General features: G+C 30.8%; 2 protein-coding genes across 8 annotated transcripts in view; both read left to right on the top strand.

Moving 5' to 3' along the window:
- Positions 1-3,723, top strand: part of LOC122272281 (glucose-6-phosphatase catalytic subunit 1) — a 15,762-nt gene extending 12,039 nt beyond the window's left edge. For all 4 annotated transcript variants that reach the window (XM_043055744.2, XM_043055742.2, XM_043055741.2 and 1 more), the window contains exon 7: positions 1,671-3,723. In XM_043055744.2, the coding sequence (XP_042911678.1) occupies positions 1,671-2,170 (500 nt within the window). In that variant the 3' untranslated portion in view covers positions 2,171-3,723. The remainder of the gene's footprint in view (positions 1-1,670) is intronic.
- A 3,649-nt stretch (positions 3,724-7,372) lies between these two features.
- Positions 7,373-23,051, top strand: LOC107454347 (glucose-6-phosphatase 2). 4 transcript variants are annotated; one of them, XM_071178797.1, is made up of 7 exons: positions 7,373-7,501; positions 11,721-11,786; positions 14,888-15,052; positions 16,890-17,005; positions 18,352-18,445; positions 20,112-20,233; positions 21,693-23,051. In XM_071178797.1, exons 2-7 carry the CDS (start codon positions 11,734-11,736, stop codon positions 22,190-22,192), a joined length of 1,050 nt encoding a protein of 349 aa, XP_071034898.1. In that variant the 5' UTR covers positions 7,373-7,501; positions 11,721-11,733; the 3' UTR covers positions 22,193-23,051. The 4 variants fall into 4 exon arrangements, with proteins under 4 accessions (XP_071034898.1, XP_015927005.2, XP_015927001.2 ...); XM_016071519.3 differs by having other exon boundaries at positions 7,375-7,639; XM_016071515.3 differs by lacking the exon at positions 7,373-7,501 and adding an exon at positions 10,485-10,675.
- The last annotated feature ends 585 nt before the right edge of the window (positions 23,052-23,636 follow it).

Here is a 23,636-nt window from a genome sequence, read left to right as displayed (position 1 = left end):
TATATATATTTGATGTTAAGAGGAATGAAGTAAATACTGATAAGGCCATGAATGAAATTTGATTGTTAACACCAAAGGGATTTTAAAAGTGATAATTGGTTTTCAGGTATGAATGAGATTAGAAATTTGTTGTTGTGTTTAAAAATTACACCATGGACAAAAAAATTTTTTTTTTTTTTACTTCAGTTGCAGTATAGTTTTTAAGGGCTCTTGTGTACTTTCACATTGCTGATTTTAAGTCTGCAATCGGTTTCTTTTTCTAACATACAGTTTCTTTTTAATGACATTTATACTCTTTTTGTCGAAATGTAAAAGATAAAAAAAAAACATAGAACAATGGATCACAAAAATATTGCAACAAGATTCTAGGGGAGTTAGAACTCATCGTCAGAATTAGAACTACATAGGAACTCATGCTCAGAAATGTCGTCATACGGGCCACTAGGGGCTCTTTCATATCATAAACTGTTTCTTCGAAGACTTTTGAACTGGTCATAATAGGGAACTGGTCATAATAGGCATTAACAAATATAGGTTTCTATGCAGTTTTAATCCTTACGTATGCCTGAACTCCCCTAGAAATTTGTCACAAAATTTACGTGACTCCCTGTTCTATAAAAGTTTTTATAATTGTACATTTTGACAAAAAATAGATTAAAAATGTCATTCAAAAAAATCTGCAGCTTCAGGAGCAACACTAATTTCAGATTTGAAATCCCCACACCCGATTTAGACAAGATCAAGCATTTGTATATAGGCAACAAAAAATTTGTTCCTCTGTGTTATCAACGATTAGTTAATCATTGCTACATATTAAAGTTTTCTTATGTTAACATTTCGAAATAATGCACAAGTTTTAATAACATTGTTTTGTATACCAAATTTAAAAAAAACTACAATTTGAATATCGAACCAAATAATGAAATAGCTTCAACGAAACAAAAAAAAAAATCTCTTTTACTTGTACACAAGTAAACATTGTAATGCTAATAAAAATGAATAAAAATGATCTGTTTCGCTACACTATACTATTATCAATGACACAATAGCAGTGACAATTTAGTTGATGTAATAGCTAAATAATGATAGTAAAATTAGAAAGATTGTGATAGACTGAAAAATTCCAGATTAAATTATGGTGAAAAGTATTGGCGCACGGGAATGTATGTACTTTTTACAGCTAATATTACACGTTACAAATGAAAAATTAAAGTCAGTTGAAAAACTTTTTATTATCTTCATCTTTATTTTAATTCGAAAAACGTAAAAAAATAAAGAAAAAGCAAGAGGCATATAAAAATAGCATGATGTTAGAAATGTTTGAAAAAAATGTCTTAACCTCCTTAATAAGTTGACCATCTGTCTTAGTTGATTGCTAAAGCAATGCACCGCAAGTTGACAACAAGTCTTACTGCATTCCTATTTGTGTTCTTCATACTGATGAAATTTGCCAAACTGAAACTTCGTGCAAATATAGAATGGAATTCTATAATTTTTATGGAATAGAGTTTCATAAAAATCAAGATGGAATTCTATAATTTTTCTATTTAAAATTTGTTTTCTTGTTTTTAAAGTGTTTAAGCAGTGTATTTAAATTGTGACGTTTTTAGTTTGTGTGTTTTATATGTGATGTTTTATATGCGTATTTAAATAGTTTTATTGTTTTACAGGATGCTTAGTAGCAATGAGCCTTGACAACATAGACCAACGACGACTGAACATCTTCCATTACTGCCTTATTACGGCCGGTATCCTGGGCAGTGCACTTTCTATGTACGCATTCCTTCTAGCCATTGGTGTGAATCCTATGTGGTCAGTGGACAGAGCCATCAAATGGTGTGTCAAACGAGAATATGTCCTTCTAGATACATCGCCATTTTTCTCAATGATGCGCTATTGTGGTTTTATGTTTGGTATGGGTTTTGGATTTAACAGCAACAGCTTTGAAGACAATTCTAAGCGAAAGTTTTCATTAGTCATGAAAATCGCCTGTGCCATACTCTCTGTCGGCGTTTGCAAACTATCAGAAAAGGTTAGCCTGATTCCGGGCAGCATGCTCTTGCTTCACGTTCAAGCTTTCCTTCTAAATTCTTTTCTATCATATATAATGGTTGCCATCGTACCTAATATTGTTGCCAAATTTTCCACCAAGAAGCTTAAGTCGCAATAGAGTTTTGAAACTTTTCGTTCTTTAATTAGCGATGTAAAGTTCCTAAAAGAAGGAAGGCTTTGTTGAAATTATTTTATTTTTGTTTCTTTATTTAGTTCATGAATGTTATTATTTGTTTCGTTTTTAGTTTTTCTTTCTGTTCTATTATTTCTAGTGTAAGGATGTCTAGGTGTTTTTTAATTGTTTTTAGTCAGTTCACATAACCATAAACATTACCTAATGTGAACAGTTATTATTGGAAGCAACGACTAAGAATACTGAATAACTTGAACGTTTCGCTAAAAAAATCAATATAACTTTAAACCATAATATTGATACTTTGAACTATAATATTGTGTGAAGTTGCTAAAACTTTAATAAAATGTTAAGCTGAACCATATTTCCGCCTAAATTGTACCCCACAGTATCGTAATTAGATTAAAGAACTAGATGATATAGTTAATTTTGGAATGTTTTAAGGTAGCAGTACATTGGATTTTCCCACTTACCAAAATTTCTCACAGGGTAAATTTAAAGAATCTAACATAACGTATTGCAAGTGAAAATTTACTTTTTTGTAATGGTAAATGAATCGGTAACTTATTTAAAACTCTTCAAGCTCTAATGATCAGAGTGGGAACTGGTGTTACTCTTAAATTGTGTGTGCATACATTGATTTTTTTTAAATTTTAGTGTAAAAAAAGTACATTTTAACTTTTATTAGCATTTTATCTTTGAATCAAACCCATAATAATAAGACAAAAGGCCAGTTTAGTTGGTATATTCGGTCGTATTTCATAGTTCATATAAGAGTTGATGGATTTACTTTATATTCAATATCTAAAATTTCTTATGTTTGCTTAAGTACTTATTGAGTAGACTTAAAATTGTGTGAGTATAAGCATTCAGCATGAGTATAAGGAAAGTTGTTTCCGCATCGCACAATTATTTACTTATCTTTTTTTGTATCTATGTAAATATTGTACATATTTCTAATTGTTTGTAATGTATGAAACTGTCAGTGCTAAGGTACAATTTGTATAATTTGTGAGTTATAGCTTCTTTATGGCCTCAGGTTGTATAAGCAACCCTAATTTTAAATGAAATGGTACGCTTCTTTCATAAAGTTAAAATATTTTGTGGTTTTAAAATTTAATAATAGACACACACACTCATTAATTTCAAAATTGTCATGAACTACTATAAAATTTTCGTTTTGTGAATAAATTATTTTAATAATGAATCAAAAAAAGTAAGGATTTATAAATTCATCTCAATTTTCAAGACATTCTGAAACATAGTTAAGGAAAAATTTATTTTCATAAATTTTTATAATTTTACTTCTGGTAATGTTTGAAATATGTCCAGGAAAATGTCAGAGTTTTTTAAACAATTAGATGAATATCGATATCAAAATGATTATGAGTTTGTCAATTGAAAGAAAAATCATTTTTGTATTTGTGTAATATAGAGTAAATATTATTTAAGCATTTTTCTTATGTTTCTTGTTATACCAAGGATACATATAAAAAAAAGTGCTGTTTATTAAACTGTAAATAAATATTGGAAACTTTTGTAAATGTATTTATTCAATGAAGAAACTGTGTGTTTTGAAAAGTTACATTTTAGTTTATTAAGAGAGCTTTAAAGGAGAGAGTAAGGGTATTGTGCAAAATGAAAATGAATTTAATAAGTTTTCATTTATGTCAATGGAACATTGATTAATTCTTAACGTTGCTTAAATTTCTTTGTCCGAGGCAAAATCACAGTGACACGGTGACACTCTTGCACAATGTTGCAGAAAGAGTTTTCATTTGATAAGTTTAAAAAAAAAATTACTTTCCTCTTCTAAAGAAATTTACACTCACTATTTCAATCACGTATTTAGATAATCACCTTTTGACGCGCTCAATTTACACCGATAGTATCGTAAATCGATGTAATGTTTCGATCGCATTTTTTGCAGTTATTGATATTGATTTTCACGTGGATTTAAACTATCCCGATATATTTCAAACAGTATGGACAATTCGAATCGTGCATTTGTGTATTTACTTATCAAAGCAATAATTCTACGGTATTTTTGGCAGTTATTGCTATTAATTTTGCCATAGTTTTCAAATCCGATATTTTTTTTTTACCATATTATTCATTACAACAACCTAATCTTGAAAAGAAACATGCATTTGAGGAGTCCGATTCGCATCATTTCGTCCTTTTTTTCCGGCAAATTCCTACTACGAATTTCATGATGTTTAATAATTTTCTTTATTGTGATGATTATTTACAAAATGCGAAGAAGGAAATAAATTGGGCTTCTCCCCCCCCCCCACAACAAAATGCGAGAATATCACTCATAATATTAGAACAGCAAATTATTACATGTTCAATTTTAAAAAAAAATTAATTATATAGTTCTTTTTTGTAAACACAGCGCGGTTGTTATTTTAAATTACTACCATATATGTTTGTTATTATTAAAAGTATCTTGAAGAAATATATTAGTGCTAGAGAGTTTCTTCGCAGATAGCTCGAAAAAATTCTACCAAAGGAATAGCAAATAATGTTAACTCACTAGAAGTATAATCTTATTAGTGATATTCTTAAAAACAGATATTGCTATAAGAAAGTAGTAACAAAATGTGATCAAATTACTACTTTATATTTAGTATTGTCCCAATATGCGATCTAATCATTTTACGGATCAATAGTATAGAATTTTAGAGTACGGCTACTATAGTTTAGTTTTACTACTATAGTATAGTATGGTAGAGTATACCGAACCGTGGTACTCACCTTAAAAAACATCATCCATATACCTTAAAAAACATCAGTGCTGTGTATATCGGTTGGTGGCATTTACTCTTAAAAACATCATATATCAAAACCTGGTACCTAACCTAAAAAAACATCAGTGTACTTTATCCGAGGCAAATGTATTACAGGCAGTGAAACTTAAAGAGCAAAACTAAAAGGAAAAAAAAAACTCAACTATTAAATATAAATGTCTATTGCACAGTTAAATCGCATATTGGAATAATACCGAATATTTTTTGAACACTATAAAAACCCTGTTTTTTTCTTTGATTATCTCCAAAAATTGACATTTATGTTTTGTATTGTTTGAAAAATCTTCATAGAAAGTAAAATATTTGCAATACGCAGCGTATAGACATTTTTATAATTTGCTACGAAACTAATGAACTTATTCGGACTTCATGTTAGACAATACGTGGAATTTATTTCCACAAAATCGACTCACAGAGCTTACAATTTTTTTTATTTAATTCAAAGATTTGAATCAAATGGTAACAATAAGGACCTCCTAAATAATTGCTGATACTCGATGATCTTAAAACATCAATATCATATATTTTGGTAAATAACTGTTGATTTATGTGGAAAAGTGCCCAAAAATTTGGAGATTAATTTAAAAACAAACGAAAAAGATACAGAGTTGAGCGTTTACTTGAAATCATTTTTAAGTAATAATGTCATACAAAAGCCAAGAATTAAATTAGAAAAAAATCACATTAATATCATGTACTGTTTTGTTTTCATTTTAAATTAAGAATGCCCTAATAACCCTTTAGAATAACTAAAAGCTTAACACTATACTTAGCATTTACCCTGTACTATGCACTATACTTTACACAAACAATGCTCATAAAGAACTCATGACAATGCTGAATTATTTGTTTTATTATTTTAAGTAAACATCTGAGTAATTTATTATTTTAAGTAACACATGCAACTAATTATTGTTAATTAAATATTCATCAAATTTTGGATAATCAAAGAAAATAGTAAAAAAACATACAACACGGATCTGTTTCACAGTAAACGAAGTGATTATTAAACTCTTACATATATGATGTAAAATTCCTCTCTATATGTCGAAGATAATGAAGAGGTTAGAAAATTATCTACATATACATTCACTTAGACACCGACCGGCCTGTGTAGGGTTCAGGGAACTGACCTTGCGAAGGTTCTGGGTTCGAATCCCGGACAAGGCACGGATGTTCACTCCTTCTCTGTACTATCTGTCCTTATTGTAGGAGCAACGTTGACCTACCTAATGTGGTACCCCTGAAAGAGTGGCCAGCAAATCTGCCCTTCAGATGCTTGTATGAAGAAAGGTCATTCTCCAGGTTGGCATTAGAAAGAAAAAAAAAACATTCTCTTGAAACATCGCATGCTCACTCATTCAGAAATTTTGCCTCGATAGATGGTTTAACAGTTGACCTTAGGGAATTAGGTCTAATGTACATTTTTGACTTTAGCCCCTTCCTTCTCGCTTTCGTGAAAATGACGGGGTGAGGTTTCGTCCTCTATTTCTCGCTCCCGTGATATTGACGGGCTGGAGTATTTAGTAGCAACGCACCAATAAGAATAAAACTAATTCATTTCTTTTGCTCGGAAAACATTTTATTTCTCCTTTTACACACCAGATGGCAGTACCAGGATATTTGTAAGGTAATTGTAGATAGTTAATTTATTTTAGGCTAGATGGCATCACTAATCAAATACGTAATACAAATACAAAAGTCAAAAAAATAGACACTTTTATGACCGTTTTCTTGAAAATTAACCGATCGTTAAGGGGTTAGTAAAGTTAACTATCGAATACAATATTCACTTAAACATTTTATTCTCGTTAGATGAATGGATTTTGACTTTCCTGTGTCACCAAATTAAGGTTCATTAAATTACACATAACTATAACTGCAAGAACAAATTTATGTGAATTAATATAACCATGAAACCGAAACATTTAGCCGTTGGAAAATTAGAATAAAAAGTTATAAATAGATTTTTGTTTTCGATTAGAGGCGACAGTGAATTTATATGTCTGCATAATAATGAAATAAAAAGAAAGTATCCGTTACATTGATCTGGAAGAGAAGAAATAAATATTTTATGTTCGCTTAAAAAGATTAAGTTTTTGATTNATAAAGCGTTGAGAATTACTAAATAGCGTTGCCAAAAACAAATCATAACAATCAATAATTCAAACGCTTAATTTTTAACAATCGAGAGAGACTACACAAACATAAAACGGACGGAGTGTAAAAGTAATTTCAACCTTTATTCTCGAAATACATTTCACGGAATATGAAACAAAAAGAATATTTTATATCGATTTAAAGTAGAGTATACCGTTTCAGTTATGCCAAAGAACAATAAAGTTATAAAAATAGATCAATAGAGAGAGTTACGAGGCATTCGCGCACCAGTCAAAAACATATACAATAATGAGTTTGGATCTATAAATATCTGATTTACACAATGAATGAAGAATATCTCTTGAAGTGAAAGGCTTGCCATATCCATTATCGAATTCGAGAAGTAAGATTTAGTAAAAGGCATTATTTATTCAATCATTGGTTTAAAACCGAATAAAATCAATAAAAGTGTATGTGTAGGTGTGGAATTATGTGATAAAATAAGTGTCTTCAAGAAGAATTTAACCAATCATAGCATTTGGTAAGTTTAAAAGTTTTTTGAGTTTAATAATTTAAAATTTTCTTAGAGTTTTCTAGAATTTAATTGCTATGATTAATTTTTTTTTTAATATTATAACCTGCCCAATTCTGAATTTACGACTATCAATGTTAAACATCGTAGCCTTGTAATTTTGAACTCAACCTAGAAGACAAGGAAATTCCCAGATCAAACATTGGGACAAACTAGTCTATGGGGAGGATTTTTGATGGAACTAACTAGCATTTACGATACATGCAGAGGAAAACCACGAAAAATTCTCATGGTTAGCCTGATGAGAAGGGAATTCTAACCCATAATGTGTCTCACTACAGATATTTTACGTCAGCACTGTGGTCGGTGCCAGTCGGTAGAAAAAATTCGCACTGACCAGTCGCTGTTGAGATTCGAACCTCGCTCACCTGATTGGGAGGCGAATGCTTTATCTCCTGATTCGGTATTTTAAATTATTGCTATTATAAATTTCTATTTAAATTGTTTAATATTTATTTTTGGTTTTTCGAAAATAAAAAAAATTAACCTTCCTTCAGGTGAGCTGTAAAACTGTCAACATTCCCTCAATTCTATTATAAACACAAAAATGCAACCTTTCTAATAAATTATTTTAATTGTAATTATTTCTTAACTGAACAATTCTCTATGTTTTCTGAAAATTTTTGCTTTTAATCTTAATTTTACTTTTTGCATATTTCGCCATATCTTAAGAACTTTTTAAGCGAATCGAAAAATCGAATTGAAGAACTATTAGCGACTTCGTTCAAATGATGTACTTTATCATTTAAAATTACATTTTTTATTACGATGTAAAAAATTTTATAACTCGCAATTCAAAGTCGACTGTTATTAAATAAAATAATAACAAACAATCATTTAAAATTGTTTTGGGCACTGAAATTATCTTTGAATAAACGAATTTTATAATTGTGGGAACAAATTTTTCGATTCGCTTCAAAATTTCTTAAAATGTGGCGAAATACGCAAGAAGTAAAATTAACGTGATGGATTTCTAAACTTTCGGCCACTCTCTTGACCAAACTACTTGAACCTTATTTTTCGGATAGCAACTACCGGAGCCGCGATGGCTCAGGGGATAGAGCGTTCGCATTCCAACGAGGCGAACCGGGTTCAAATCCCATTCGATACGAAATCTGCATCCGGTTTGCACTGACCACAGTGCTGACGTGAAATATTCCCAGTGGTAGACGGATCATGGGTTATAGTCCCCTTGCCGTTAGGCTAATCGCGAGAGGTTCTCGTGGTCTTCCTCTCCATGCAACGTAAATGCGATTTGCTCCATCAAAAAAGTCCTCCAAGAAGGCAAATATCTCCCAATACTCGCTCTAGGAGTTCCCTTGTCATCTGGATTGGGTTTAAAATTACAAGGCTACGGATTTGGACATTAGTAGTCGTAACCCACTAAATTGGTTTGGCTGTTCAACGACTGTTATATATCTACCCCAGCTTGAGGGTCAAGATTCCAAATCTGTAGGGGGAAAAAAGGTATGTTTATTCAGAGAAAGTATGTAATTATTTCTTAGTTCGAAATATAAAATAACGAAACTTAAAATGATTTTTTTTGTACCAGGAGACCGGTTTCATTTACGAGATCTGTTAATTAGATCTAAAGCCAAATAAAAAGTTAAGAAAGTTTCGTTTCTGTTATTATCACTTAAATACGTATTGATAACAGGAATGGATCTGTTTCATAGCACGGAATTTTTGGAGTCCACTCCAAATTTCTTCAACATTTGAAAAGTTTATCGTTTATGTTTGACGGCTGTTAATCGTTTAGCTGTTGAATTTTCGATTGATACAATTGGTTACTTGCACTTCAGGAAGAAGAATCACAGATATCCACATATGTGACCCATGACGTCAACGTCAGCTGATCGTTTATAAGCAAAATGGCGCATTAAAGTTGAGCTAGGTTTCTCCACATAAGTTGGAATGTTAATTAACGTGAAGTTAATAAATTACAGTGCCGTACCACACATGGAATTCATTGACATATTCTTTCTCGTTTACATTTTTTACTTAACTTAGCTATTTATATTTGTTTATCTATTTGATTGTAGCCGTAGTATATATTTTTTTTTTGTGTACCTGCCAATTTTGATGCATAATTAGTTTGCTTATTTTCCTCGTGCCTGTCTATGTGTTAAGTAAGAAATATATAGTGAAGGAATTGAAATTTTTGTGAAAGAATATGGAATGTACTTAAGACTTATTATTTAAGACTCATTACGGATATTTAAGAGAATTGATACTTTATGGACTTGGCTTACTCGAAATAGAATGAAAAGAACAGTTGCTAACGTAAACAAATACCACGTTTCTTATAGTCAATCGGGATCGAGATACTCACATTACGCCATTTGCAGGTATCTCATTCATAATTTTCACATGACGTCATCATTCTTTATTTAATAATAATTCTTTTATCAATATTTCAAATATTTCTTTTAAAAAATCAAACTATAATAAACAAGTTAAAATTTTAAAGAATAATAAAGTACGATTCGCAATTTTTACAAACTAAAGAAACATTTCTTCTGCATCTGGTTTGATAGTTCTATTTAAAATGCACAAACCAAATTACCAATTTTCAAATATAGGTTTTATAAAAAATTTTATTTTGATGAAAAAGTTACACAAATATTGTCAGTTGGAAAATATTTTGCATTAAATATTAAAAGATTAGTTTCAAAACATTTGATTTCTACTCAAAATCGCATATTTATAATAAAAAAATAAGATAACAATATCTCCAATTTTCTCTTAAGATAAAAACTGATTAAACTTTTCAGTTTGTTTTCGAACGGCATAGTCAGAATAGTTTGCAATGGTCTCCGGAGAGCTGTCCCATTTTTTAAATTTTTTTTTTCATATACGCAACCTACAAAGTGAGAAATACAACAGTGTATACCAGGGCTGTCCAATTGGCGGCCCGCCAACACTTATTGTGTGGCCCGCCAACTTCTTATTCAGTCTGATCGGCCTCAGTTTTCCCATTAAAATGTAAGCAAATTGTTTTATAATCCTTCTGTTCCATTGTTTTATAATTAATAATTCAACTATTAATTGCTATTGTATAAGAGGTAAGAGGGTATTGTTCAACTTTTTCAAAATGCGGCCCGCCAGGTAATCAGTGACCGGAATTCTGGCCCGTGGGCTCTTTGCAGTTGGACAATACTGGTGTACAATACCAAAAATCATCTAGCACAGTATAAAATGATTAAGCATTTCTCCCAATGCCTAGGCATTGTAAACAAGACCAAATGGTTATTTTATACTCTTAATTAACATGATTAGGATTAGTATTAGTTAATAGTAATTGTTTGGTGTTACAAACTTGGTGTTCCTGTTTTATTTCGCATTCTTTAATAATACAGACATAGATTTCTGTTAATAGCTGTGTATTAAGTAAAATAGTTGCATTGATTGGAATAATTAACCAGGCAGGAATGCGTAAGCCACTGCCCTGTATTTCTAACATTGATGGTTTTGTAAAGCAATGTGCCATCGATTGGTATATTCTTGTCCAGTATTCTATACAAAAATACAATTAAATAGCATAAGTTTCTCACTATTCAACTTTCAAGTTGAAAAAAGTAATCAATAATTAGTTTTTCTCAAATAAATATGTCCTTTAACATCAATTTTTTGGAAAACCAATGAAATGGTTTTTATTTTCAAAACAATTTTGCTACGAATTGTCAATTAGAAATGCACTAACCAATTAGAAATGCACAAATTTCACAAAAGTATATTTTTAACTTGTTTTAGTAAATTTTAATTTTTTCACAAGAGTAACTGACTTAATAATCTACAGTTAACAAAAAAAATAAATAAATTTTATTCGAGATACCATAATGACGCGCACTTGGAAGTTTTTTGAAGTCAACTGCATTAAATGTAAGTAATTGTGAAATATATGAATAGTAAGCACAAATAGTACATTTAATCCTTTAGAAAATTTCTTTTTAATCTTTTTAATTTAATCCAAATTTTTATAGACACGGTTGTACATGTTTCAGCTTATACTCGTATTATACATTTTCAGAGCACTCTGGACAATGGATATACTTTATGAAAAAGATGTACATATTATAGAATATATCCAAGCAAGGTAACAAGTATTTTTCTTAATTTAAACATCTTATAATATGATCTAATTATATAATATGATCTAACAGAGGGTAGAAGAATTTATATTCTAGTTAAAGCAAGCTGAGATAATGTAAGTGTTTTTAGTTAAGCAGATCACAAACCTTCGCACAATTTGGCGTCTACGTTTTTAAACTGATTTTGATTTTGTGTCTAGTGCTGTTTGATGATTTAGAACAGTGGTTAACAGCTGGCGGTCAGCGGGCCTCATCCGGCCCGCGAAGCCTTTTTTTTGTGGCCCGCGAACTAAAATATATTAGTTGTCGTTTTTTGGGGGACAATTTTCGTAAAAAATCTACATGGGTTTAAAATACTTTTCTTTCGTTTGAAAAAAAAAACTTATTTCTTCGTTTCTGTGAAATTTAACATATCAACGCTGAAAAAAAAATTAATTTCCCAAGTTTTGCATCCAAGAAAATATTTATTCAAATACAAAAATAATCGTGTATGTTGCTCTTTTTTATTTCGTTTTTTTGCATTTTGTGAATATAATTTAGCATCTGCGTATCAGAAATTTTCTCGAAGACATTCTTCCATTTAAGTTTTTGAAACCACTCATTTTGGACGAGATTATTTACATTTGTCAATTTTAAAACGCATAAAAGAGGGAATGAATATCATGTTTTATTTAAATTCCTTGAATTGAATATCGCATGAGCGGAAGAGAAACAAAAATTTTAATTTCAGATGCTCGAGAATTTTTTTGCTGTTGTTATAATTCCTAATAAATCGAAATAAATGTTAATTTATCACAGAATTAAATTTAAAAGATAAAAAATCTTGTCACTAAGTTGCTGATTAAGAGAAGATTCAAAATGATACATAACAAGCATTATTTGTAATGCTTCTTATTTTTCTTTTTAATATTAAAAAAACTTTGATAAAAATCTGAGAGTAATATTTAATGATAAATCAAACATAAAAGAATCCTGTACAGAATTTTGAAAAAGTTGCGGCCCGCCATTTGACTGGTGCTTTTAGTTGCGGTCTCCGGCCACATGTAAGTTGGAAACCCTTGATTTAGAACGTGCAAAGAGTTCGTTCAGGTTAAGAATCTGTAAAACAAAAGCAAATAAAAAGATATTAATGTCACAGTTGAAGTGACATCAATATCTTTTCCTCAGCTTTTATCAGTAATCTCAGTCCTAAATAAATCAGCACTAAATAAAATAATTAAGGATTTCTAAAATCGTAAATCAGTAAAATAATTGCACTAAATAGGAAAAAAATTATTTCCTTATGATGCCAGCAAATCAAACGTATTTTATAAAAAAGAATTTCAGCGCTTAACAACAGAAAATATCATCATCAGAATTCATGCATAGATTCTCTTTAGCCCTGGGCACATAAGCCTTCAGTCTGATTTTTCGCTGCTTTTTTGGGTATTACGGCCGCAGTTACTCTAGCCTCTTATCTACCAGCTACTTGGATAGCCCATCTAGTATCTTTTTCTGTAGCTCTACAACTTGTTACAAGGCAAAGCTGTCTTCAAAAGTTTCTTTCATCGGGAATTATCCGCTTCTACAGTACATCTTGTATCACTTTTCTCCTTTTTCATCATCTTGCTCATTGATAAAATCTGAGTTTACCTGTGGTGCCCAATCACAGGCAACACAAAAAAGTTTCTCTAACCCTTTCAATTACACTTCTCTTTTTTTCCATCATCTTGCTCATTGATGAAATCTGAGTTTACCTCTTTGATGTTTTACCTGTGGTGTCCAATCACAGTTAACGTTAAGAATTTTGTCTAACCCATGCAATAACACTTCTCTTATTTTACATCATCTTGCTCATTTAAAAAAATCTGAGTTTACCTCTTTGATGTTTTACCTGTGGTGTCCAATCACAGTTAACGTTAAGAATTTTCTCTAACCCATGCAATAACACTTCTCTTATTTTACATCATCTTGCTCATTTAAAAAAATCTGAGTTTACTTCTTTGAAGTCTTACCTGTGATGCCTAGTCACAGTCAACACAAAGAATTTTCTCTAGCCCATGCAGCAACACTTCTCTCCTTTTTCATCGTCTTACACGGTGCTGCGCTTACTCCTTTGACATTTTCTCTCAGGAGCCCAATCAAGGGCAACAGAACATAAAAATTTCTAGTCAATCTCTTTTTCTTTTTCCATCATCTTGCACATTGATTAAATCTGGACCCACTACTTTAACCTTTTCTCTCTGCTCTAATCAAGGGCAATCTCATATCCATACAGTAACAGTTTGCTCCTTTTCCATCATCTTGTGCAACGTTAAAATTTGAACTTACCACATTGACATTTTCACTCAGAGGAGTCCAGTCAAGGGCAATACAATGAATTTTCTCTAATCCATCCAATATCAATTCTCTCCTTTTCTATCACCCTGCTCATTATAACTGGACATACTTCTTTGACGTTTTCCATCAGGTGCCCAATTAAGCGTAACACTAGAAAATCTTCCTAGCCCATACAATATGACTTCTTTCCTTTTCCATCATATTGCGCATTGATTAAAAATCTGGCTCTACATCTTAGAAGGTTTCCTTTCTGGTGTCCAATCAACGGCTACAGTAGGATTTCTGAGTGTGAAAATAGCTCGACTTTGATTTCCGAGGCAACTAGGGTAGCTAAAAGGCGATTATTTGAAATTCCTCCAAGCTCAACTTGGCAATCAAATTGGTTTTAAGGTTTCATTCACGCCTTTTCTCAGTAGTAATTCATCCGTTTTCGAGCCTTTTTTCTTTTTTTTTCTTCTTTTCTTAACGATTAATTTGGTGCCCCTTGTGTTTCCATTTTATTTACATCATTTTTGACAAAAATTCTAAAAATGCATAATTAAAGCTTTGATTATGAAGCACTTTAGTGAACTTGATCAACGGGCTAAGAAAAGATACCAAAATAAAAAGGCATCGATAAAAATATGAATAGAGATTATGAATTTTTTCTATAACTTTGAAGTTCAATTTCTCTATCTTGTAGTGTGTCGAGTTAGTAGTATTTCACAATATGCAGTTCATACGCATATAAAACCAATATGTTCATGTCAGAAAAACGTCTAAAAGGTAAAAATAATCATTTCCGCAGGTTTATGAATTACAAGGATGTAATGATCAGTATTTCCAATGTATTCGATCCTCGTTATGCCTTTCTTCTGTATGCTCCCATCTTGTTCTCTCTGGACTTCAAAGCTGGAAGAAGGTTAATGTGGGTGGTCATCATGATGGAATGGAGCAATCATCTTTTAAAGTGGTCAGTAATCACTTAAACTGTTTGAAGTCGTCCCCTTCTTACGTTAAATATAGGAAAACTAAAGTACAAGATTTTTTAAATAATAATGCTCATAAGAAGTATGGTAAAATTAAATTTCGAATTTTTCCTCCATGTCTCAAGAACTCAACATTGTACTACAATTTAATTTGTTGCGTAGAAATCATTGCATGTAAAAATAAAATTTGGGAGGTGCGCACGAGAAATAAAATTAAAGATTGATAAGATTGCACATCTAAACGCATGGTAAAAATTACCACATGAGCACTTTTCAGTTTAAAGAAAGGCATTCGTTACAGAGTTGAAATGAAAAAAAAAAAACATAATACGTTTGAAAATGTATGGTTGGCTACTTTCTTCAAAAATCAGAGTTCTTGCTATCTAACTTCGCTAGAAAGTTACGACATATGGTTAACTATATCTGATTGGTTGCAAGCTAAAATTTACTAAAATAAAACGAAGCAAACTTTTTCTCTTAGACTAAAACAGGGGGTGATAGACAAGGTATTTTTATCTGACAAAATCTCAAAATTCTAGATATGTATACTTTTTTCTTGCCTTTGAAATTAATCTTAACTATTGAAAGTAAATATTATAAATAAATATAATGTAAAAACTACTTTGTGAAATAATTAGATTTAAAAAGTTATCATAGCTTTACTTGTCACTTTTATCAAGTTGAAAATTTTGCCAACAAGGTGCTTCTAAATTAGAAAAACTGTATATTAAATAAAGTTTTCTGATGCAATTCTAATCAATTTAAGTGAAAATATCTGAAATGGCGTATTTTAATTTTGCCCTCAGACTGCACGCTGATGATTTTTCTATTACTTTGAAAATACTGTATCGAAATTTTTTTTAGTCAGAAGATAGTGCCATCTGTTATTAAACTTTGCATCAAATTTTGAAAATTGGGCAGTTATAAAACTTGTTTTCCCAGGAGAACGCAGCAAACTGAGCATTTCCATTTTTCTACATTGATTTTTCAAATCAATGGCAATTTATGCGATACCCGATATCATTTTTTTTAACCAAACAGCTTTCAATATTAAAAATTTGTTTTTAAAAACAAGTCTAACAAAAATATTTTTAAGGTTATGAGAACTTATTTAATAACAATAGTTTGTAGGTTGCATTAAATTATAAAGTTTTTACTTATTTGGCATTAAACATAATTAATTAACATTTGCAAACAAAGGATTAAAAAAAAACTTTCCGCTGGTTTCATTTTATAGTTTGCTTTTAGATAATTGATTAACATTTGTCGATCAAATTCTTGATATACGTGCAGCAATGAAGCCAAGAACTTTTTTGAGGAATTTGCAGCATATGGATGTTTGTTTATAATTTTTGATAATCGTTTGGAAAACTTAGAATTAGGAAAATTTACAAGATATATTTTAAGTTACCATAAACTATTTTTCTCTCGCATTGATTTTAAATGAAGCATACTTTTGAATTTACTGAATGATTTGGCAATTATTTTCTCCTTGTACACTCAAAGTTTTTCTATTGTTGGGAGCAATCATAATTATTAAGCAGATTTAAAAATAAGATAAAATTCTATGTAGTTCTTATATTGATTTTGATACATGTAGTGTAAAAAGCTTTTATTCGAAAAAGAATTTGCTTTGTTATGCAATACCTCTTACCATTTTTTTTCAGGTTATACAATTTTTTAAGTAATGATTTGAGACAAAAATAAAAATTTACGAAGTACACATGAAACAAATAAAATAATGGATCTAATTTTAAATATAAGTGTTATAAGTATATTGAAATCTACACAATCATTTATCTAAATTGAATCTTTTCACAGGTTACTACACGGAGAACGACCGTATTGGTGGGTCCATGAAACACAAATTTATAATACAACTGGGAAAACAATACCTTTTTTACACCAATTTCCGATTACCTGTGAAACTGGACCAGGTAAGATCGATCTTCACTCTGCAATTTTTTTTTCCAGGTGAAACGTTCTATATAATCTCGATTAAACTATGACTATATAAATTCGAATAAAACTTGATTTTGGTACGATTTTATTACACGGATGAGCTTTACTGATCGTTTATAAATCGCAATTACCATGATAATGTAGTTTTTATTATTTAAATGACATGCATAAAATAATAGTATTATCGAACAACTTTTCTTACATTTCCCTTTACTTCAAATGAAATGTGAAGGTGAAACAAATGAAATAAATTAAACTTCGTTTTGAAGGAAAAACATACTCTGTTTAAATTATTATTGTTGCCAATGGTAGTTAATTACATAACGTCAAATACTATAGGCATAAATTATTCTATACTATGAATATGTAAGTATAATTACTCAATTTAGAACTATGTAAAGTCCATTCCGTATGGGTAACATCAATGAAACTTTGAATAGATGTTATATGAACCATGGGGAAAAAAATTTCAATTAACTAATAGTTTAAATTTCGACCACCAGTACAATTGACAGATTATTGCTGTTCAGATAAAACAACTTTACAAATAGCATTCGTTCTTTCTGGCATGAAGCAGAATGATTTTACGTTTTATGCAAATAATCTAATTACTAACTTTTTAACATATTGCAAAACCATTTTTGTTATACATAAGAAAGACTATCTATTGGTGAAAATATAGACTATTTTTATGGCAATTATTTTCGTCGTATATCATATAACGTATATTCCAAACCTCATCGACATCCATTTACCAGAACAAATTCTACATTGATCTAAACATTTTAACCTTACTTGGGTACTTTCAACTTGAGAAGAATACTGCTGAAATCACATGTTATGGCCTAATCACGTGATTGTGTTTGGCGTGTAAACGTTATACTTATAAGGCTTGGTTAATGTTAAACATTTTAACATTACTTGGGTACTTTCAACTTGAGAAGAATACTGCTGAAATCACATGTTATGGCCTAATCACGCGGTTGTGTTTGGCGTGTAAACGTTATAGTTACAAGGCTTGGTTTACTATCACGCTTTTCGGATCATATTTAATTGGATGCCTGCAAGCGACGTCACGCATGTCTGTCGAACCTGATTGGCTGCTGAATCGTTGCATAAACAAATGCCACTCGTGGCGTCTCTTACAGGTATCCAGTTATAGCCAACCTACATTTCAACGCAGTTAAGGTGAATATTTTCGAATAAAAAGCAAAAGTGTAACTTTTTCCACGTATATTAACTATAACATTTGTCTTTTAACAGTTTCTTTATAATATGTTTTTAAACAAAATTGCATCAAATCTATTTTTATCTAAAATAGGAAGTCCGTCAGGTCATTCTCAAAGTACAGCTTCCGTTTGGTATGTCATCATACAGACATTCTTGCAGAAAAACAACTTTAGTAGCATAGATAGGTAAGAGATAAATCACTATACGCTAAATACACATGAAAAATGTTCTTCAGATGAAAATATGAGTATCTTGTATAATTTAGACAGACAGTAATAATTTTTTGCTTACGAAGCACCATATTTCCGAATATCCACAGTTTAGCTTGACACGGGAGCATTTTCATCGATTGCAATTACCGCCTTCGCAAGAATACGAGTATCTAATAGGTGAGTTTTTTTGCAAGACAATAGTAATTTTCACCAATCGGTTTTCATATTTCTTCGGCAGTGCGGCAACCTCATTTGGTAAAAATGCTGCTTATACTCGTATAAACAGCTTTCAGGTAAAAGTGAGGTTAGCCTGATGGCAAAGAGGACTTTAACCCATGATCCGTCTACCACTGAGGATATTTCAAATCAGTACTGTGATCGGTACAAGCCGAATGCTGAATTCGTATCGACCAGCCATCGCTGGGATTCGAACCCGGTTCACCTCATTGGAAGGCGAACGCTTTATCCCCTGAGCCATAGCGAATCTACATAGATGTTTGCGATTATTTCACGTTATGTTGTCTGCCAACACTGACATTTCTATGCATACGTAGACTTTCTCGGTCATCAAGTGCATTTGGTATGGCACTACGGTGGGAGGCTATGATTGAAATTAGGTATTCTCGGCTTGACATTGTAGATATAGAAATGCGTAATTCCCACTAGCTCCAACTTCCATTCCACGTTCAAAGCCTGTCTATTCTCGTTTCGTGGTCATAATTGCACCAGAATCATTCTCAGATGAATAACTTGAACACAAATAAAAGTCCTGCCATTGTACTACCCGTATGTACATTTTCTACATGATACTACTACCATTTGTATATTGCTATTCCATGGTTTTTACCTCAGTGTGATAATTTTATTATCATTATAATGAAATTATTACAAAAAATAATCAAAATTGTATGGTTTATCAAAATAACCACCATGTATTTGGTATATAGTTTTCAGATGTTGGCAAAAATTCATGTTTTTTAGAGCTATTTTTTTTTTTTTGTTTTTTTTTTTTTTGGTTTTAGTGAAAATGGTCGGCAGTAATATATAGCATATCAAGGATTTCACTTAAGTACCAAAGTTTCAAATAACGCTCTCTTTTATTTCTTCCATTCAGATTTACTAACACATTTTTTTTCTTCTTTTAAAACATTAATAGTAATTTAAAAAATACTTATAGACTTGTATTAAATTCATAATACAATTATGGTGCCGAATTTAAATTTATTTCACTTCAGAACCGGTTTAAAAAAGGTAAAACTTAAATTATTTTTAAATCACTTTAAATTTTTATAATTAGCAAAATTCTTTCCACCTGAAATTTGCGTTTATCTGTACTTTTATATTAACGAACGATACTTCAATAATATAAAGAATAGATATAGTTTGTCTATCTAAAGAACTCTTCAAGACATTCGTCTGGAGTAGTGTGACAATGGTAACGAAGTTTAATTATTTCAAGTTGTGTCATAATTTAAGACAGATTTTGGCTCGGGTCGGTGACAGAAAGGGAGAAAGAAGCTCCCGTCCTTAAAAATGCGCTATTTCTAGTTTCCACAGCAGCAGACGGCTTTAGACTTTGTGGTGAGGGGAGTTCTGTCTATAGACAAAGTATACTAAATTTAGTTGTCCTTTCTTTCAGATACGGTTTAATCTCAAAAACATGTTGGTTTGTGTATTTTCTTTTGTTAACTGCAATCGGTACCTCCAGAATATTCATTGCAGCTCACTTTCCCCACCAGTGCATATTTGGCATAATATTAGGTAATATTAGTTTTCATTATTTAGAAATGCATGAAAACCGTAATTATCCGCGGGTTGAGTCAATCATAAAATACAGCGTGTGCGAAATATAATGTAGTTTGTAGTACATCTTTTTTAACACAGTACAGTCAACACCTACAAGAAGGTGTACCATAACCACCTACTCTACATGGTTATGGTACAGTAGAACTGTTCAATTCAATACTGCGCTATAATGCTCTATTGCAATACAGTATTTAACGAGAAGTTCGGGAAACAGTGCTCATTGAATGGAATTAATGGTTAGTATAAAAAAATTAAAAAAACAATTTAACATAAAAAACAACACACGCGAATTATTCTCGGATTATATTCATTGAGAACTGAAAACACATTAAGGTTTATGTTGACAGTTTCACATTAGACAATTTAACTTATTTATTCCTTTCATTTGAAGGTAGCACCTGTAATTTAATATACAAAGGAAAAATAATTCATTTGTTTCTCAAACACATAAAAATCAATTTCACCATAATTATGAATCAGAAGATTTTACATTTATGCAACGTTTTCGACAAACGTTACATAATAATTTAATAATAGTTAATTATATAGTAATAGGAGAATAGCATGTGATTGAACATGCAGCTCTGTATTAAATACTTAAGGAATCAAATCTCAATTTTCAATTGAAAACTCGTGTTATATATATAAATACAAATAAACTTACTCTTTGTATAGATTTTAAGAGAACATGTGCTTTCATAAAAATATTAACTGTTTTTCTTTCTACTTAATCTACAGTATTATGAAATATACAGGTTCATTTTTTTTTTTTAAATATGGGAAATTATATTTGAACTTGTTCGATACTAATTTAATTGATTTCTATGCTGGTTCGTTTGATAACAAATGAATAAAAACTTATGGACTGCATTTCAATTTTATTTGCATCGGTGCTATGAACACGCTAAAGTTATTTGGTCAACGACCAATTTTCGACTCTTGTGGGTTACAAAAAACTGCGGTGACGATGCCAAATTGGTGCGATATTTTCTGAGATATTAAACAGAAATTATATTTGAAAGAATATTTTTTCGATGATAGAAAATTTAACAGTTTCCCCAAAATTTAAAAAAAAAAAAATTGGAGGGGGGGGCTGTTTTTTTTCNGGGGGGGGGGGATATTTCCGTATCGTGATCTGTCGCGCCAACTACAATCGCCAAGGTGCCAAACAGATTTTAAACTTGCAAATTTTTTAAAAAAAAAACATGTAGGTGTGTGCCCGGGGGTAGCTACGAGTTATACCTTTCGAGTTGGTCCCTTTCTGTGATGTTTTTTTTTTAGTTTCTCGCGGGCCACTGCCCGGAAGTTTCGAAGTCTTAGCGATTATTCAACAACAGATCACGACACGGAAATCTCCCCATTTTTTTTTTAAATAAATACAATATTAAATGCAATTTTTTCAAATTTTTGGCAGGTTGGGCAGTAGCTGTGTCTCTGGAAAATATCAATCAGGTCAAGTGCAACATCCTTCAATATTCAACCATAACAGCAGGGATGATGGCTAGCGCTGCATTTGTTTACACATTTCTGGAGACTATAGGGACAGATCCCATGTGGACCATAAACAAAGCCATCAAATGGTGCATTGACGAAAACTATATCCACCTGGATACTACACCCTTATACTCCATGATGCGTTACTGCGGTTTCATGTTAGGCATGGGCTTTGGTTTCAATAGCTCCTATTTCGAAAAGAATTATCAATTAGAATACACCATAAGGAAGAGACTACTGTGTGCTCTTCTCTCAGTAGCTAGCTGTTTACTATCTGAAGAAATAATATTCCATAAAGACAGCCTCATTTTGTACTATTTTCAAGCATTTTTACTCAATATGGTTCTAGCATACATAATAGTAGCAGTGATTCCAACTGTAACTAACGCTATTTGGACCATAAAGGAAAAGAATGAGTAGAAAGCAGAATTTAGAACCTGATGATAAATAGCAATACGAAATAAAAAATTAAATTTTCGAAAAAATCTGGTTTTATAACTAAATAGAGATATTCGGATCTAATTTCTGGTATGTTTGATATGTTGATCATCAGTGGTGAAAGGAACAGGTAAATTTTGCAAAACTTGCGGAAGTCTTCGAACATTAATATTTTGTACGTTCATTATTCGAACAGAAGGAATTTGTAATCGATAAATTGTGATTCAATATTTTTGTTAAAATTTGGACTTGAGAAGACAAGCTAACATGCCCAATCCTCATATTTCATTTAAATCTAGCCAACAATTAAAAAATTATGAAGGATTTCTCCCTTCCCCCTTTTTTGTGCAGCTCAATAATCGACACATTGTATCAATACCAGCAATAATTGGCACACATTTGTTGGTATTAAATAGAAATAAATCTAGTAAAAACGATACACAGGTATGTAAAAGTTGACGCTGATTTTGCTAAATCATACTCAAGGACTACAGTAACATAAATAACTTTTTATTATACTTCGAGCAGAATCTATGACTGTTAATAAAATATTTTAACATCCTCATTTATTATTTGCAAGCAAGACTACCAAAATTAATATTAATTATAAAAATTGGCAATTTACAATAACAAATCTATTGATATAAAAATATTTCAGAAAAAAATTGCAAAAGTGATTTGTAAAAAAAAAAAAGTCGAATTTCCTTTTATTAGGTTTTAACACTTAAATTTACATTAGAATAAAGTAGATTTTAAATAATAAGTAAGCAGCTGCAAAGTGGGCTAAATTGTCTGTTTGGTTGATCTAAAACTATCTTAAAATAAAACTATGAAGAAATTATCTATGTCTAATTTATTTCAACTTTTTGCATTTTACTGCACAGAAGTGTATTTAAGTTTTTAAACTACAATCGTCTTGCCAAGGTAATTTTCTTCTTTTTTTTTATTAAGAAAGTCGGTGCAATTTATGTCCATTGCCTGAATAACCTAACTCTAGAAATAACACTACTTATGACTAAGTACATGTGTAACTCAAAAGTAAAAACATGTCTTTTCATGATTGAAATGTTTGCAAGTAAATTGGGCTTATATTTAGTGAAAAACTGAAATAATTTCTGAATTTAATCTTCAATAATTTTGATATATTCTTTAAAATTCAACACTTCGTAGATATTCTCGTGTTTAATAATTGAAAAAGAAATGTTTTTTTTCAAAAATTTTAATGAACATATAAGCTGATTTCTAAACAACAGCCTTAATATTTTTGGAATCCTAGTGAAATATGAAATAGGGTGTAACGAATATTCGGTCCTTTTCTCGAATAATTGGCTTAACATTTGGCAAGTATTATTTAGAAAATTAATTTTCAACAAAAATTTTTTTTGGGAGAAATTTTTATAGATTTAATAAATAATCATCTAAAACT

This window comes from Parasteatoda tepidariorum, chromosome 3, assembly GCF_043381705.1.
Source record: "Parasteatoda tepidariorum isolate YZ-2023 chromosome 3, CAS_Ptep_4.0, whole genome shotgun sequence".
NCBI classification, from domain to species: Eukaryota; Metazoa; Arthropoda; class Arachnida; order Araneae; family Theridiidae; genus Parasteatoda; species Parasteatoda tepidariorum.
The sequence above is the reverse complement of the archived record's forward strand: the minus strand, read 5'-3'. Positions and strand labels throughout refer to the sequence as shown.